Below are 16937 nucleotides of genomic sequence, written 5' to 3' on the forward strand. Positions count from 1 at the left end.
TATGGCCTGCCATACCACACTGAGGTAAGATGGTTAAGCCGAGGTGCTGTGCTGAGGCGTTTCTTTGATTTACGAGAAGAAATTGAACAGTTCATGGAAGAAAAGGGCAAACCAGTGTTAGAATTTCATTCCGCAGAATGGATGCAGGACCTTGCATTTATGGTGGATGTTACAGAGCACCTGAATAACTTGAACAAACAGCTGCAAGGGCGCAACAAAGTTGTCACGCAGTATTATGACAGCATACATTCTTTCAAGTTGAAGCTGTCATTGTGGGAGACGCAACTTGCCGGTGGTGATGCAGCTCACTTCCCCTGTCTGAAAAATGTGTGCGCGACCCAACATGTGGCAGACATGAAGCGGTTCAAAGATAAAATAACGGGACTGTTACGGGAGTTTGAGCAACGCTTTCAGATTTATGTTTATATGTTTTTATGTTGATATGCTATTGTTTTTAATTGTTTTTATTTTATTTGTATATTTAACCTATTCTTGACTCTGTGGTTCTTGCACTTGTTTGGGGAACAGGATTTCATTATTTTTATCTACATTTCTGCCTGAGAAATGACACCCTGATATAGTTCTGTGATCTGTGATATACTTCTGTGAATCACTGAGGCATTGTGTGTGTTTGTGTGTTCTTTGTCCTCAGAACTTTCAAATAACTTGAGGTGTTTTATGATTAATAGTGATGTTGTGCTTTTGGACACTGTCCTCAGGCTCCAGCTTTATGTTTATATGTTTTTATGTTGATGTGCTATTGTTTTTAATTGATTTTATTTTATTTGTATATTTAACCTATTCTTGACTCTGTGGTTCTTGCACTTGTTTGGGGAACAGGATTTCATTATTTTTATCTACATTTCTGCCTGAGAAATAACACCCTGATATAGTTCTGTGATCTGTGATATACCTCTGTGAATCACTGAGGCATTGTGTGTTTGTGTGTTCTTTGTCCTCAGAACTTTCAAATAACTTGAGGTGTTTTATGATTAATAGTGATGTTGTGCTTTTGGACACTGTCCTCAGGCTCCAGCTTTATGTTGTATGTTGATCGTATTAAAACAAAGAAAACAATCTGAAGTTGTTGTTTTTAAGTTATATATACCATGATTTTTCCGGTCCGGCCCACTTGGGAATAGATTTTCCTCCATGTGGCCCCTGAGCTAAAATGAGTTTGACACCCCTGCTCTACATGGTCTCCTCCTGTCTCACCCTCTACATGGTCTCCTCCTCCTGTCTCACCCTCTCCATGGTCTCCTCCTGTCTCACCCTCTCCATGGTCTCCTCCTGTCTCACCCTCTACATGGTCTCCTCCTCCTGTCTCACCCTCTCCATGGTCTCCTCCTGTCTCACCCTCTCCATGGTCTCCTCCTGTCTCACCCTCTACATGGTCTCCTCCTGTCTCACCCTCTACATGGTCTCCTCCTCCTGTCTCACCCTCTCCATGGTCTCCTCCTGTCTCACCCTCTCCATGGTCTCCTCCTGTCTCACCCTCTCCATGGTCTCCTCCTGTCTCACCCTCTACATGGTCTCCTCCTCCTGTCTCACCCTCTCCATGGTCTCCTCCTGTCTCACCCTCTCCCTGGTCTGAACAGGGAAAGGCTGTAATAGGGGTCAATGAACAAGCATGTAGAAAAGGGGTGTCAAACTAATTATACCCCGGGGGCATTCAGTCTTCCATGAGGTCCGAAGGGCTGCACTGAAAATTGGTTAGATTTCCTCGCCGTCAAAATGTGCCAAAAAATTGTTAGTTTTCGATGCTCCCAGACTTTCTAGCTTTCATTTCTGTGATTATTAGCGAGCTGGACACAATCAAGAAACTGTACGAATGTAGGTCCATTATCATTTCTAAACAGTTTCGATTTGGTTTTAGTAATTTTAAAGTATTTTTTTTTTTACCCAAACCACCCGCGGAACGTATTGGACCCCTTCACAGGCCGGATCCGGCCCGCGGGCCGTATGTTTCACACCCCTGATATAGAACCAACCAACAACTAACATCCCCTGCCAGACAACTTGTTGTTTGGCTATAGACAGGACCAATAGAGCACTCTGTACTAATAGAAGATATTGCTCTAATATCGGATCAATGATCTGAGTTATAATCCAATTTCATGTAATAACTAACATTAACTAATATTAAGCATTCCTCATGAAGCTGGTTGAGAGAATGCCAAGAGTGTGCAAAGCTGTCATCAAGGCAAAGGGTGGCTACTTTGAAGAATATAAAATATATTTTGATTTGTTTAACACTTTTTTGGTTACTACATGATTCCATATGTGTTATTTCATCGTTTTGATGTATTCACTATTATTCTTGTCACGCCCTGGCTCTGGGGACACTGTTATGTTGAGCCAGGGTGTGTATTCTATGTTTGTATTTCTATGTTGGCCTGAGTGACTCCCAATCAGAGGCAACGAGTGTCAGCTGGTTGTCTCTGATTGGGAGCCATATTTAACTGTCTGTCTTTCACTTTGTGTTTGTGGTTTCTTGTTCGTGTTGGTTTGTGTTTAAACCGTAGACGTCACGTTTTCGTTTGTTGTTTTGATCGTGTGATCATTAAATAAATATAAATATGTTCACCTTCAACGCTGCGCATTGGTCTCTCCCTGACGATCGTGACAGAAGAAACCACCAAAACCGGACCAAGCAGCGTGTCCAGGAGCCATCGCTAGCAGATCTCCGTGGCAACCTCGACTGGGTCAAGCCTAGTGAGGAGCAGAGAGGGTGGACTTGGGAACAGTTGAGGAAGAGCTTCGACTGGGTCAAGCCCATTGAGGAGCTGAATAGCGGGAGTTGGAGACAGAGGAGCGAGAGTTGGGCGAAAACGATAGAGGCCTGGCCCACGGGGAGGAGAGACCCCCAGAAAATTTTTAGGGGGGGGCTCACGACGTCGGGGCAGCAGGAGGCCGCGATAGAGCGGTCCAGCGGGTTGGCAGAGGAGGCCGCCAGGTTACGGGGGCCACTGGTCGAAGAGGGGATGGAAGGTGGAGAGGCACGGCGAGAGGTACTGGGGTGTGTTACCAGTCCGGTCCGACCCGTTCCAGATCCCGGTGTAGGGCCAGTGGTGTGTGTCCCCAGTACGGTCCGGTCTGTTCCTGCTCCCCGCACCAAGTCTGTGGTGCGTTTCGTCAGCCCTGTCCGGCCCGTTCCTGCTCTCCGCACCAAGTCTGTGGTGCGCGTCGCCAGTCCAGTCCGGCCCATTCCTGCTCCCCGCACCAAGTCTGTGGTGCGTCTCGTCAGCCCGGCTCGGCCCGTTCCTGCTCCCCGCACCAAGTCAGTGGTGCGCTTCGTCAGCCCGGCTCGGCCCATTCCTGCTCCCCGCACCAAGTCTGTGGTGCGTTTCGTCAGCCCGGCTCGGCCCGTTCCTGCTCCCCGCACCAAGTCAGTGGTGCGCTTCGTCAGCCCGGCTCGGCCCATTCCTGCTCCCCGCACCAAGTCTGTGGTGCGTTTCGTCAGCCCGGCTCGGCCCATTCCTGCTCCCCGCACCAAGTCTGTGGTGCGTTTCGTCAGCCCTGTCCGGCCCGTTCCTGCTCTCCGCACCAAGTCTGTGGTGCGCGTCGCCAGCCCAGTCCGGCCCATTCCTGCTCCCCGCACCATGTCTGTGGTGCGTTTCGTCAGCCCTGTCCGGCCCGCTCCTGCTCCCCACACCAAGCCAGTGGTGTGCGTCGTCAGTCCAGCTCCGGCCAGCGGGGCCAGACCGGACCAGGGGTACTTTGGGGGGTTGGAGAGGGAGTGAGGATCAGGCCCGGAGCCGGATCCGCCGCCAAGGCGGAGTGCCCACCCGGTCCCTCCCCTGTGGTATTTAGTTGGCGCGGTCGGAGTCCGCGCCTTTAGGGGGGGGTACTGTCACGCCCTGGCTCTGGGGACACTGTTATGTTGAGCCAGGGTGTGTATTCTATGTTTGTATTTCTATGTTGGCCTGAGTGACTCCCAATCAGAGGCAACGAGTGTCAGCTGGTTGTCTCTGATTGGGAGCCATATTTAACTGTCTGTCTTTCACTTTGTGTTTGTGGTTTCTTGTTCGTGTTGGTTTGTGTTTAAACCGTAGACGTCACGTTTTCGTTTGTTGTTTTGATCGTGTGATCATTAAATAAATATAAATATGTTCACCTTCAACGCTGCGCATTGGTCTCTCCCTGACGATCGTGACAATTCTACAATGTAGAAAATAGTAAAAATAAAGAAAAACCCTTGAATGAGTAGGTGTGTCCAAACCTTTGACTGGTACTGTATATTAGAATCTGCCTAAATGTAAACACTTCCAGTTGTTATGCCTTTCCAACCTTGCACCCAAAAAGGACTATGGAGTTTAGCACACCGATTCTTGATTACATCAATGGAAGCACAACTCCAAACCTGGAATCAGTCAACAAGCGACGTTTGAAATGTGTTCTACCCTCTTGTGGCTTTGAGTCTCTAGCGACTCCTTGACAAGAGCGTAGAACACATTTCAAACTTAGCTTGTTGAATTGAATTTCATTTATTTGGGTAAAAACATATACAGCAAGAAGTACACTGTATTCCCAGAGGATAACACTTGTTTCCAAAGTGGTCCTCAATGGTAAATAACTATGAGTTATGTAATAAATAGTGTGAATAAGCCATATACTAGGGGTGTTAAATTGATAAATAAGGGACAGACATTTTAACATATTGAGCTGTGTGATAAATATTGAGTAGTGTGTGGTTAGGTAGCTAGATGGGAAGGGAAGGATTAAGGCAGATGAACCCTGAACCCAGGGAATGTTTTAGTCAAATACACACACATACATTTTCTTAAGCAAGCAGGAAGCTATGGGCCTTTGTTGTTAAAAGGAAGTACATTCTGCAAGACCACACAATAGACACAGGCCACCTTATCTGTTCTAACCATCATAACAACCTTAATGGAAGCACGTGATTTTTTGATTCATTGCAAGTGTGTAAAGGTAGGACAGGGACAGGGATGGAATTGCAATGCAAATAAGACAACACCTCTAAGATAAAGATGAATCTCTCTCTCTCTCTCTCTCTCTCTGAGATAGAACAAAACAGCCATTCAGTTCACACCACTGCAGAGAAGAAGACACACACACTATGAGAGAGAAGAAGGATCCTGTGGCGCTTTATTGGTATTCCTTCCAGGCAGCTGGTCAGTATGATCCTCATGGAGACAGACACACCACTCTCCCCCGTTGCTAGAAACATCCCTTTAGCTAGCCTCAGTGGAACGAGGGAGAGGGGGAAGGAGAGAGAGAGAGACAGAAACACCCTCTGCCCTGCCGCTAGAGACATTCCTTTAGCTAGCCTCAGTGAAACGAGGGAGAGGGGGAAGGAGAGAGAGAGAGAGCCACACACTACACTCCCCTGCCACTAGAGACATCCCGCTAACTAGCGATGGGGAAAAAACATCAATATAATTTTGGACGATATTATATTGATACTTTGACTCAAAGTATCGATTTGGCAGGTAGCGTTAGCTCGTGCTAGTCGGCTGTACCTGCACCAAAACTCTGGTATTTGTCATCCTATAGCTTGTTCTCCATCTTCTTTTTAAAAATAGTTAGCCAACATGTTTTAAGCACTTTTATTTCCATGACTATTATGGCTGTCTTGTCTCTCTGCAGCAGACATATAGTGAGCAATATGTTTGGAACATCAAATTGAATTATAATCACAATATCAAATACATATTGTATTGGCACCTAAGTAACTTGATGATATTGTTAAGTGAGGTCCCTGGCAATTCCCAGCCCTACATCTCGTTAACCTCAGAGCAGTGGACCAGGGAACAAGAAAGAGGGTGGGAGAAGGGAAGAGAGAGGGAGAGAAAAAGAGAGAGAGAGAGAGGGGTAGTGCGAGAGAGAGAGAGGGGGGGGGGGGTAGTGCAAGAGAGAGAGAGAGAGGGGGGGGGTAGTGTGAGCGAGAGAGAGAGAGAGAGGGGGGGGCGGGGGTAGTGCAAGAGAGAGAGAGAGAGAGAGGGGGGGGGTAGTGCGAGAGAGAGAGAGAGAGAGGGGGGGTAGTGCGAGAGAGAGAGAGAGAGAGAGAGAGGGGGGGGGGGGTAGTGCAAGAGAGAGAGAGAGGGGGGGGTAGTGCGAGAGAGAGAGAGGCATTCACAAGAACAGTTCTGAATGTTGTCAGACTGCATCCCCCATCCCCTCCTCTTCCCCTCCTCCTCTTCCTCATCTGCATCTCACAGTTGTCCTTCTAGTCCCTCTAGTCTCAGAGTCATTACAAAACACCTTGCAGAGTGTAGAGGTCCAACATGAATAACTCAATCCACACAATAAAAGAGCAAAACTGCACTTGTGTGCAGTTAACATTGTGTAACACACATGGGACGTGGACTAGGCCTAACTAAGGAATGCAGAGACAGAGAGAGACAGATAAGTTCAAACTTAGAAGTTTCCTAACAGCTAATGACAGACACATTCTGAATGACTTGAGCCCTTTTCCCATTATCTCAGACAGACAACCTGGTTCAGGAACTAATCAATAGCCTATTAACAATACAAATGTAGGGTGACCTTTCAACACATAGCCCTGCTCTCCCCTGTGGACTGACTGAGCACAGAGTGGAATCTCTTTTAGACCTAGTTTAATACTGCTATCTCTAATAGACTAAATGAAGTGAAGGGGTGAACTCTGAAAATGGCCTCCTCATTTTCCAAACGTGCTGGTCTACATATAGGGCCTACGTGCAGTAACAATAGAAAAAGAGTGAGTGGAATTCCACTTTTTTTTTTTTTTTTTTAAGGGAAAAGGGGATGAATGCTGCATTGAGACCAGAAAATGAAGAGTCATCGTATAGACTAGACCTAGGCCTCGAGCCATGTGTATCATATAGACTAGACCTAGGCCTCGAGCCATGTGTATCGTATAGGCTAGACCTAGGCCATTTTTTTGTCATTTAGCAGACGCTCTTATCCAGAGCGACTTGCAGTTAGTGAGTGCATACATTTTCATACTGGCCCCCCGTGGGAAACGAACCCACAACCCTGGCATTGCAAGCGCCATGCTCTACCAACTGAGCTACACGGGACTGTTTCAGTTCTGCCCACAAATGTTCTATAGGATTGAGGTCAGGGCTTTGTGATGGCCACTCCAAAGTAAAGAGCCAAAGCTGTAAGGTTTGGCATTATGAAGTTACGCAAACATGCACACTTTGTCAAATAGCCAAAAATACGGTGAGCAAAAAAAGCTGAGTTCAAGTTGGGATAGCTACAGTCCATAAATATTCTGAGAAAGGTATGTACTGTAGACCTAAATCTGTTAAAAGACTAGAGACACAACTGTAAGGAGGTTGTGGAAGCAGGGATACGCTGCAGGAAAGTAAAATGAAGCAGTACTGCAGTTTACAGCACGAGCTAAAGCAGTGTTGCATCACAGCTGGGACCCTGATTCCCCCTCCTGCATCTAGTTAAGTTCATAATGGAGATTTAAGGGAAAAGTGCACAGTCCTTTTTCTACAGCAAGAAGGAAGGAAAGAAGGAAAGCAAGTTTCAAGTTTTAATGCGCACAAGTACAGTGAAATGCCTTTCTTGCAAGCCCTAATCCCAACGATGCAGTAATCAATGTAGAACAAAAACATGGGAGGAATACAAAATAATAAATAATACAGGTGTGGAAGAGGAAATGAGATGTGTTATCTTCTATGACCTGAAGAAGACACAGGTCGTCCTGTTCCTCGTCTTGTCTGTAAGGTTGCTCTGTTCCCTGATATGCAATATAACCAGTCTGTTCTAGAGCTGTTTATAAACTGCACCGTTCTAACTTTCTGTGAAACAATCTTTCATGGTTCCTGTTATTCCAGGATGTGTGGGGGAGTGGACATGTTCCTGGTATGATTAGTCTTTCTCTGGTTCTACTAATCTACCTGTTGTGGCAAGCAGAAGTTTCCTTGAATGCATGATCGTAATAAAGCTTTTGTATATTGAGATCGGACTGCCTCCTGAGTGGGTTTTCCACTACACAGGGTTTGTTCCAATACCATATTTACAATGTGCAGGGATACTGGAGTGGTAGGGGTAGATATGTATAGGGGTAAGGTGACTAGGCATCAGGATATATGATAGACAGAGTAGCAGCAGCGTATATGATGATTGTATGTGAGTGTGTGTGCATGTTATGTGTGTGTGAGAAAAGTAAGTGAGTGTGTGTGTGTGTGTGTGTGTGTGTGTGTGTGTGTGTGTGTGTGTGTGTGTGTGTGTGTGTGTGTGTGTGTGTGTGTGTGTGTGTGTGTGTGTGGAGTCCTGTGAGTGTGCATAAAGACAGAATAAAAAATAATGCACAAATATAAATACAATTCAAGGCTCAACTCAGATAGACTGTGTAGCCATTTTGTTAGCTATTTAGCAGTCTTATTGCTTGGGGATAGAAGCTGTTCAGGAGCCTGTTGGTGTCAGACTTGATGCACTGGTACTGCTTGCCGCGCGGAAGCAGAGAGAACAGTCTATGGCTTGGGTGGCTGGAGTAAGCATGAATGAAGTGTAAGTTACTTAAAGGAAGAAGTAAGAACCAGTCCGACAGCTTGTGAATGTAAAACCTTGACAAGTATGGTATAGGTGTAGGTCTAGTGCATTATAAAGTGTTGTGAAAACCTGACTAGTGTAGATTAAGTGCAGACATTTCATTATCTGCAGAAAGAAGGAAGGTGAGCATAAATGTAGGGTAAAGAAGTAAAGAGAAGAAGAAGAAGAAGAAGAAGAAGAAGAAGAAGAAGAAGAAGAAGAAGAAGAAGAAGAAGAAGAAGAAGAAGAAGAAGAAGAAAAAGAAAAAGAAAAAGAAAAAGAAGAAGAAGAAGAAGAAGAAGAAGAAGAAGAAGAAGAAAGACCTGTCAGACAACTTACGAATGTGAAACCTTAATCAGCGTCATTATCAAGAAGTATAACCGCTAGTAGAGTTATGACGTCTTAATATGTTGAGCTCTTAATCAGTGGGGGATTATCAAGGTTCATTATAAAGTGACATAACCACAGTTTGAGTTATAGACCTAACCTTTCACAATGTTCAGCTGTATTGCATCCTGGTTAAAAGTTGTCCGACTGGCAAGAACAGGAAAGATAAGTAGGCTACAAGGTTATTAGAGTAAACAAAAACTGAAACAAAAATATATAAATTGGAAAAACGATTTAGTAAACTGAAATCAAAAAACAAGTTAAAACTAAAACTATACTGAAACTATTATCTTTGACTGCAAAAATAAAATAAAAACCTCATAAATTATGTTTAGTTTTAGTTTTTCTTCCTTCTAAACTTCTGGGGAAAATCTAATGGGGTTTTCAAGCTGTTTTTTAATGGGGTTTTCGAGCTTCTGAATCTGGCGGGTAAATGCTGCCAGTAGATTGCTATGTTTCAAATAGGCCTAGCTTGTGCATCACTAACACTAGCTATCACTAGCTAACAATGAAGAAATCCGAGGGCGAGCATGGAGCGTGACTGGGCCAAGCTAGAACAGCTTGTGATGTTGCTGGAACCGTTCGCAAACTCCCACCAACCAACTTCAAAGTGACAGCCAGTCGCTGTCTGATGTGGTGCCATGCCTTCTCCACCTTGAGGCACACTTGCAGTCAACTACGGTTGCAAAACAGTTGGCACAGATCCTCCTGAAGTCACTGCGTGAGCGCTTCGCATGCATACTTAAATCCTCTGGCAGTAAACTTCGATCCAACCCCTGCAGCAGCTTGCCTGATGGACCCAAGTGTGTCTCTGGCACTTCGATCCACAGAGATGGAACCACTGATGAGGGAAGCAGAGTATTTTGTACTTCAGCAAATCAGAGAGTACAGCCGTGTAGCAGAAGGTCCCCAGCACGATGCCAGCACGTTGAATCCAGCAAGAATCTCGACCACAGAAATATAGCTTCCTCGCATAGAAGATTGTGTCTGATGTCACTGTCAATTGGAAGGGTCAACCTGGCAGGGTATTAAGTGCCCTGTGTGAGCTGCGGAAATACCTAGAAGAGGTAAAAGGGGTATGTTTACAGAGTCACTTCTCCAGTTCTGGCAGGCAAGGATGGCTGTTTGTTCTAATCTGTTCCCTTTGGCACCGGATCTGGTGTCTAGCCCTGCATCCCAAGACTTCCTGGAGAAATTATTCAGCCTGTCATCAGGCTTGAGAAACACTATTTGAAGGGGTTAGTCAGTGACACATGTTTAATATTATATAAACATAACAAACATAACATAACTTAATTTGTTGTTTCTTCCTCTGTCTGTCAGATAAAGGTAAAGGTACTTGATTCTTCTTACATCTACTACTAAAGTTTAAAAAAATATTTGGATTGGTGTAAACATGGGCAAGAGTTTCCTTCCACCATATTTGTTGCACCAGTCTAGGTGTTTATCCTTTAAGTCACATTAGGATTGTTTTAATATTTTAACCTAACCAAACCTATGTCCTGAGCATGGAGTTGTATGGAGCCCCCTAGTGGCCAAAAGCCTGTGTTAGCATGGGCAGCGCCATTGAGGGCTTTCGCCATTATGATTTAATCAAGTGGGCGGGACTTCCAACTTCATTGGCTAAACCCTCCTGATGTCCCAGTTGGCATGACCTGATGACCCAGTTGGAGTCGTGACAGCCTGGTCATCAGGAGGGATCAGCCAATTAATTTTACTTGTGAAGAAAAAAATAAGAGTATTTCAAGATGGAGACTGCCCATGCTCTCACAGACGCCATCATGACACAGATACAGAGATGTTTTGTCTATCAACGTATGTATAACTGACCATCAGTGGCAAGAAGTGACATCCCAAAAACACATAAATGGCTCCTAGCCTCCCACGCATATGCTACTTTCTGTCCCTAACACTAAAAGTGAAACTAAGAAATATAAAACCGAAATATAAATGTTTTTATCGAACTGAAACTAAATAAAACATTGTAAATCATGTCTGTTAACAAACTGAAACTAAGCTAAATAAACATCTAAAAACTAATAGAAATAAAACTAATATGAAATCACAAAACTATTGTAACCTTGGTAGGCTACGTATTAAAACATGTACAGTACCAGTCAAAAGTTTGGACACGCCTACTCATTCAAGAGTTTTTCTTTATTTTTACTATTTTCTACATTGTAGAATAGTAGTGAAGACATCAAAACTATGAAATAACAAATATGGAATCATGTAGTAACCAAAAAAAGTGTTAAACAAATCAAAATATATGTTATATTTGAGTTTCTTCAAAGTAGCCATCCTTTGCCTTGATGACAGCTTTGCACACTCTTGGCATTCTCTCAACCAGCTTCATGAGGTAGTCACCTGGAATGAAATTCAATTAACAGGTGTGCCTTGTTAAAAGTTCATTTGTGGAATTTCTTTCATTCTTAATGCGTTTGAGCCAATCAGTTGTGTTGTGACAAGGTAGGGGGGGTATACAGAAGATAGCACTATTTGTTAAAAGACCCAAGTCCATATTATGGCAAGAACAGCTCAAATAAGCAAAGAGAAACGACAGTCCATAATTACTTTAAGACATGAAGATCAGTCAATATGGAACATTTCAAGAACTTTGAAAGTTTCTTCAAGTGCAGTCGCAAAAACCATCAAGCGCTATGATGAAACTGTCTCTCATGATGACCGCCACAGGAATGGAAGACCCAGAGTTACCTCTACTGCAGAGGATAAGTTCATTAGAGTTACCTGCCTCAGAAATTGCAGCCCAAATAAATGCTTCACAGAGTTCAAGTAACAGACACATCTCAACATCAACTGTTCAGAGGAGACTGCGTGAATCAGGCCTTCATGGTCGAATTGCTGCAAAGAAACCACTACTAACGGACACCAATAAGAAGAAGAGACTTGCTTGGGCCAAGAAACACGAGCAATGGACATTAGACCGGTGGAAATCTGTCCTTTGGTCTGCAGTCCAAATGTGAGATTTTTGGTTCCAACCGCCATGACTTTGTGAGACGCATTTTAGGTGAACGGATGATCTCCGCATGTGTAGTTCCCAACGTGAAGCATGGAGGAGGAGGTGTGATGGTGTGGGGGTGCTTTGCTGGTGACACTGTCTGTGATTTATTTAGAATTCAAGGCACACTTAACCAGCATGGCTACCACAGCATTCTGCAGCGATACGCCATCCCATCTGGTTTGGGCTTAGTGGGACTATCATTTGTTTTCCAACAGGACAATTACCCAACACACCTCCAGGCTGTGTAAGGGCTATTTGACCAAGAAGGAGAGTGATGGAGTGCTGCATCAGATGACCTGGCCTCCACAATCACACAACCTCTAACCAATTGAGATGGTTTGGGATGAGTTGGACCTCAGAGTGAAGAAAAAGCAGCCAACAAGTGCTCAGCATATGTGGGAACTCCATCAAGACTGTTGGAAAAGCATTCCCGGTGAAGCTGGTTGAGGGAATGCCAAGAGAGTGCAAAGCTGTCATCAAGGCAAAGGGTGGCTACTTTGAAGAATCATGGTTACCACATGATTCCATATGTGTTATTTCATACTTTTGATGTTTTCACTATTATTCTACAAGGTAGAAAATAGTAAAAAATAAAGAAAAACCCTTGAATGAATAGGTGTGTCCAAACTTTTGACAGGTACTGTATATCAATGCAGATACTTTATTTGCCTATAAAGTATATCAAGCATAAGCCTACAGTTGAATTGCAGCCCAGTGCAATACATTAAAGGACGCTGGTGTTAGAAGTGGGATCAGCGATATGTAGCTATAATTGAGGTGAGAATTGTAAAAACTGACAAGATGAACCATGCAGATGTTAATTTTATAACTCATATTGCAAAGGAGAGGTGAGGCAGTGAGTGCAGTAATCAAGGAACTTGGACTTGACACTTTTAACAACCAGGTCAAGACATCACTCAGGTTCAAACATGATAAAGAGCCTGGAAATAACCAGTCAGTCTTCACAAACAACCACGGGACACACTGTGCTCCAGGCAGGAGGAAACACTGCGTGTGCGTGTGTGTATATGTGTGTGTGTGTGTATGTGGCCTATAAGAGAAAACCAGTTTTGTTTTAGATTTGCATGATGGCCTAGTAGGAACACTTATCAACAATGACTTCCTTAATTGTGCCACTCTCTGACGTATACATCCATTTAAACGCATCTTGAAACATACGGTTGTTTTATACTCTTAACTGGAAATAAGGTGTAAACTATCAATACATTTAGCAAGTGCTTAAGTCGTTTACATGATGTGCACAAGTCCATGTTATTCAATAGGACCCTGGGGGGATTTCGTAATAACTTACTTGTACAGCTGTAACATTGTAATAACATGGAATGAGCTAACTCTCTCCAGCTGTGAGACATATTTAAAACATATTTATCTGAGTCCTAACATGTCTATCCAGCTGTCATTTGGAACAGCATCCATTGTAAGAGATCAGAACAGAACAGGAGGACAGAGAACGGAACAGAGAAGAGAGAACAGAACATTGCTGTTGACACCCGGAGAAGGGATTTTTTTTTTTTTTTTTTACTGTTAAAAAATAAAATCACAGTTAAATACAATTTTCTTATTTGCTCAAATATCAACCAACATGTATTAGGCAATTCTGAATGTCATGATTGTGTTACGAAAATCAGTTAAAATATGAACTGGGCTGTAAAGAGTAGAAGGCTTTAGGAAAACACCTCTAAATTGCCCTCTAAAATGTCATGAACACAAGCAATTGTACACAATGTCGCCTACATGCTAGAGTTGAGTCTCAATACGCTAAAATAGCTGACCAATTAATGCGCGCAAAAGCCTACATAAGAAATGAATGACCCTGTGAGTAAAACCAGATTTGATCCGATTTGAACGAAAACTGGGACACAGCAGGTGTTCGCATATGACGGCTTTCGCTGCATTATGATGACGATACAGTACAATGCCTCCAATGTTTGAGCAGGGTAGGCTATGTGGAGTAGAAGACATAAAGGGGAAATAATGAAAAAGTCGTTATTACCATTTCGTTCCGGCTGTTAAGGTATTTTTCGACCTCTGATAAACTTCTCACTGCTGTGTCGGAGCTGGGCATAATCATCGAGTTGGTCTCGCGGTTGGGTTTAGTTATTTGGGTCGGTGTAGTGTTCCGTTCACAGCGTTTCATTATTTGTAGTCTCCCACCATCCATGTCGACCAACCCTTCACACAGACTGGTATGACTACTCTCTCTCTCTCCAAACCCGAAAATACAAAACAATGTGCACTCAGACTCCGCCCACCTTAAGGTCTGCGGAGCCGGAGGAGGAGGTTAACTCTATCGTTCTATCGTGGGAGAGACTTTAAGGACGCAGCCGACGCTTGAACCGACTGGCCAAAACCTACTAAACTGACCTTTACCTTAACCAAACCCTTGCCTAATAAATTCTGAAATGAAATATCGGTTTGGGCGTCATGTGTGTCCTCATAGCCTTTTCCTTCTATCGTTCCACCCTCCACCATACCGGAGAGAGAGAGACTTGAGCAGTCTGCAAACGTCTCAGCCTATCATAATCCTATCACTACTCCGACCATTCCAAACATGTTAAACAACAGAAACTGATGACACCATAATAAATTGATGAAAATCTGAAAGAACAAAAGTAGGCTGCCACAGTAGTCTCTCTCTCTCTCTCTCTCTCTCTCTCACACACACACACACACACACCTTATCTAACCCATTCCCTTTGGAGCCAGTATTAAACCAAACAGAGCTAGCCCTCAAACCAATTAAGGACTAGAAACAAACAGGACAGTGGCTTGAGTGTCTACTCTTTGCTCAAAGAGATCCACCCTACCAGGACCAGAGGCCATGGGATTGGGAACAGGCCAGCCATTCTAGTCTTGGCCAAGTCCAACAAGCCTTTTTTATTTATGTATTCATGTAGGGTGTTTAGTGTTTACGACAAGTCTAATCCGCCCAACTCTGGGTTCTCCAACTGTGAAACGGTGAAAATATATAAATTAGCTTTGAAGGTGTTGGAAGGCTTCCTACCTGAATAGAATACCTTATCTGTAGTCCACACAGGCGTGTTGTTGTTGTTGTAATCCTTCCTCTCTTGACACTCTATTCCCTTTATAGCGCACTACTTTATAACATTTACATTACATTTACGTCATTTAGCAGACGCTCTTATCCAGAGCGACTTACATGAGCAATTAGGGTTAAGTGCCTTGCTCAAGGGCACATCGGCAGATTTTTCACCTAGTCGGCTCGGGGATTAGAACCAGCGACCTTTCGATTACTGGCACAACGCTCTTAGCCACTAAGCTACCAGAGCCCTTGTCAAAAGTTGTGCATTATATAGGGAAAAGGGTGCCATTTGGTTCAATGCAAAAAAAAATGTCTTATGAGTGAGTGGTCACCAGAATCGACACAGACCGAGAACAGGGCCCATACTCACAAAGAGTCCGAGTGCTGATATAGGATCAGTATTGATTACATGGACAGGGAGGACCTGGTCCTAGATCAGCAGTTCTACTCTGAGATTATTTTTTTGAATACGGCCGTAGCGCAGCATGAGAAAAGGGGCAATTGATTGATAATATGATAGGGGCCTTGCAGAATGGGTAGAATCAGACATGAGGATATTGGATCCCTGGCTACCTGACAATGGAATCTAAAAACAGAAGCCAGCAACGTATTCACTAGGTCATCAAGTTTTAATGTGCTTACCAAAGTTTCATTAGTAGGACACGTTCACCAGGTGGCTACAGCAAAGCAGGGATTAGGTCTACAGTCAGTGTGTGTAGACAGAGTTATAGTGACACACACACACAGGGGTGTGTAGGGGGTATTGTGTGTGTGTGTGTGTGTGTGTGTGTCACTGCTATCCTCTGATAAAATATTGATCGACAAATACGACTAACTGTAAGTCTATGCCCTCCCTTTCACTGACGCTTCTTCCACCTTAGACATTAGACTGATAATAAACACCAGAAGAAGAAGCCATCAGATACACATTTTGCATTATTGAAAAGATTCAAGGTACAGATATGGAAATAATCTGTGGTGGATAACAGACAAGCTATAATAATATCAGTGTTTCCCCTATATGCACTTTTAAAATTGTGGCCGCCACTGCAAAACATTTATAATAACAATGATGCACCAGGAAGACCGCATCTACCAGAAATAGCCTCTGGGACTCTGGGAGGGAGACTGCATTGTGTGTAAATAATTGCCCCTTTTCTGATCCTCACATATGTTTTTTTCTCTCGCAAATATATATATATATACATACATATAAATACATATACATACATATATATACACATATCCTTTAAAAATATATATTTCCCTTTATTACTTTCCAACCCCACCAAGTAGTGAACAACAATGCTTAGGCCTCTACTTCCAGCTTATACATACTATATACATTTTATGGACACAGTCAATTTTACAATAATTATATTTTGTTTGTTTTTACTCATGAACTTCCTGAACCTCTCCGATCATTTTCATGACGTCCATCCGGTTTGCTTCTATATGCCATATCTTTCTAACTGTGCTCTTTCACAAAAGCTCTCAACCTATATACTTATTATGGACACAGTATGCTTTACATTAGTTATCTTGTTGTTATTCGTTTTTGTTAGTTTTTATTAGTCCCATCCTTCAACTCCATTCAAAACCTCCCATCTATCTCTCAACACCATCCATATTGGATTTCTATTCGCCATATATCTTTCAACTGTACTGTGATGAGAGAACATTGATGCAGATTGGGTGACCTTCCCAATTTATCGAAACAGTGGGTACGCAACATTAGTCCAGCAGCATGATCAATAGAAATTGCAATTCTCATTCCGTGTATCACCTACTAAAACTGTACGAAATTAAACAATATCACTTCTGTCAAATTCTATTACAATTTAAATGCTTATAGCCTTTGAGCTGGAGTCTTTTAGCTGCTATATATAGCCTATATAAAGCTGCTTATCGACAGATCTCTTAGCCATAACCTTATAGCCTCTCAGAATGCAAGCAGGTGTATGGGTT

General features: G+C 43.3%; 1 protein-coding gene across 1 annotated transcript in view; it reads right to left on the minus strand.

The window, feature by feature from the left end:
* Nucleotides 1-14114, minus strand: part of LOC311116500 (transmembrane and coiled-coil domain protein 3-like) — a 34275-nt gene extending 20161 nt beyond the window's left edge. Inside the window, exon 1 of the mRNA XM_084191588.1 lies at nucleotides 13920-14114. Coding sequence (XP_084047714.1) covers nucleotides 13920-14087 — 168 coding nt within the window. The 5' untranslated portion in view covers nucleotides 14088-14114. The remainder of the gene's footprint in view (nucleotides 1-13919) is intronic.
* Nucleotides 14115-16937: the final 2823 nt, after the last annotated feature.

The sequence above is a fragment of the Coregonus lavaretus genome (genome assembly GCF_964263955.1).
Source record: "Coregonus lavaretus genome assembly, contig: HAP1_SCAFFOLD_1039, whole genome shotgun sequence".
Lineage (NCBI taxonomy): Eukaryota > Metazoa > Chordata > Actinopteri > Salmoniformes > Salmonidae > Coregonus > Coregonus lavaretus.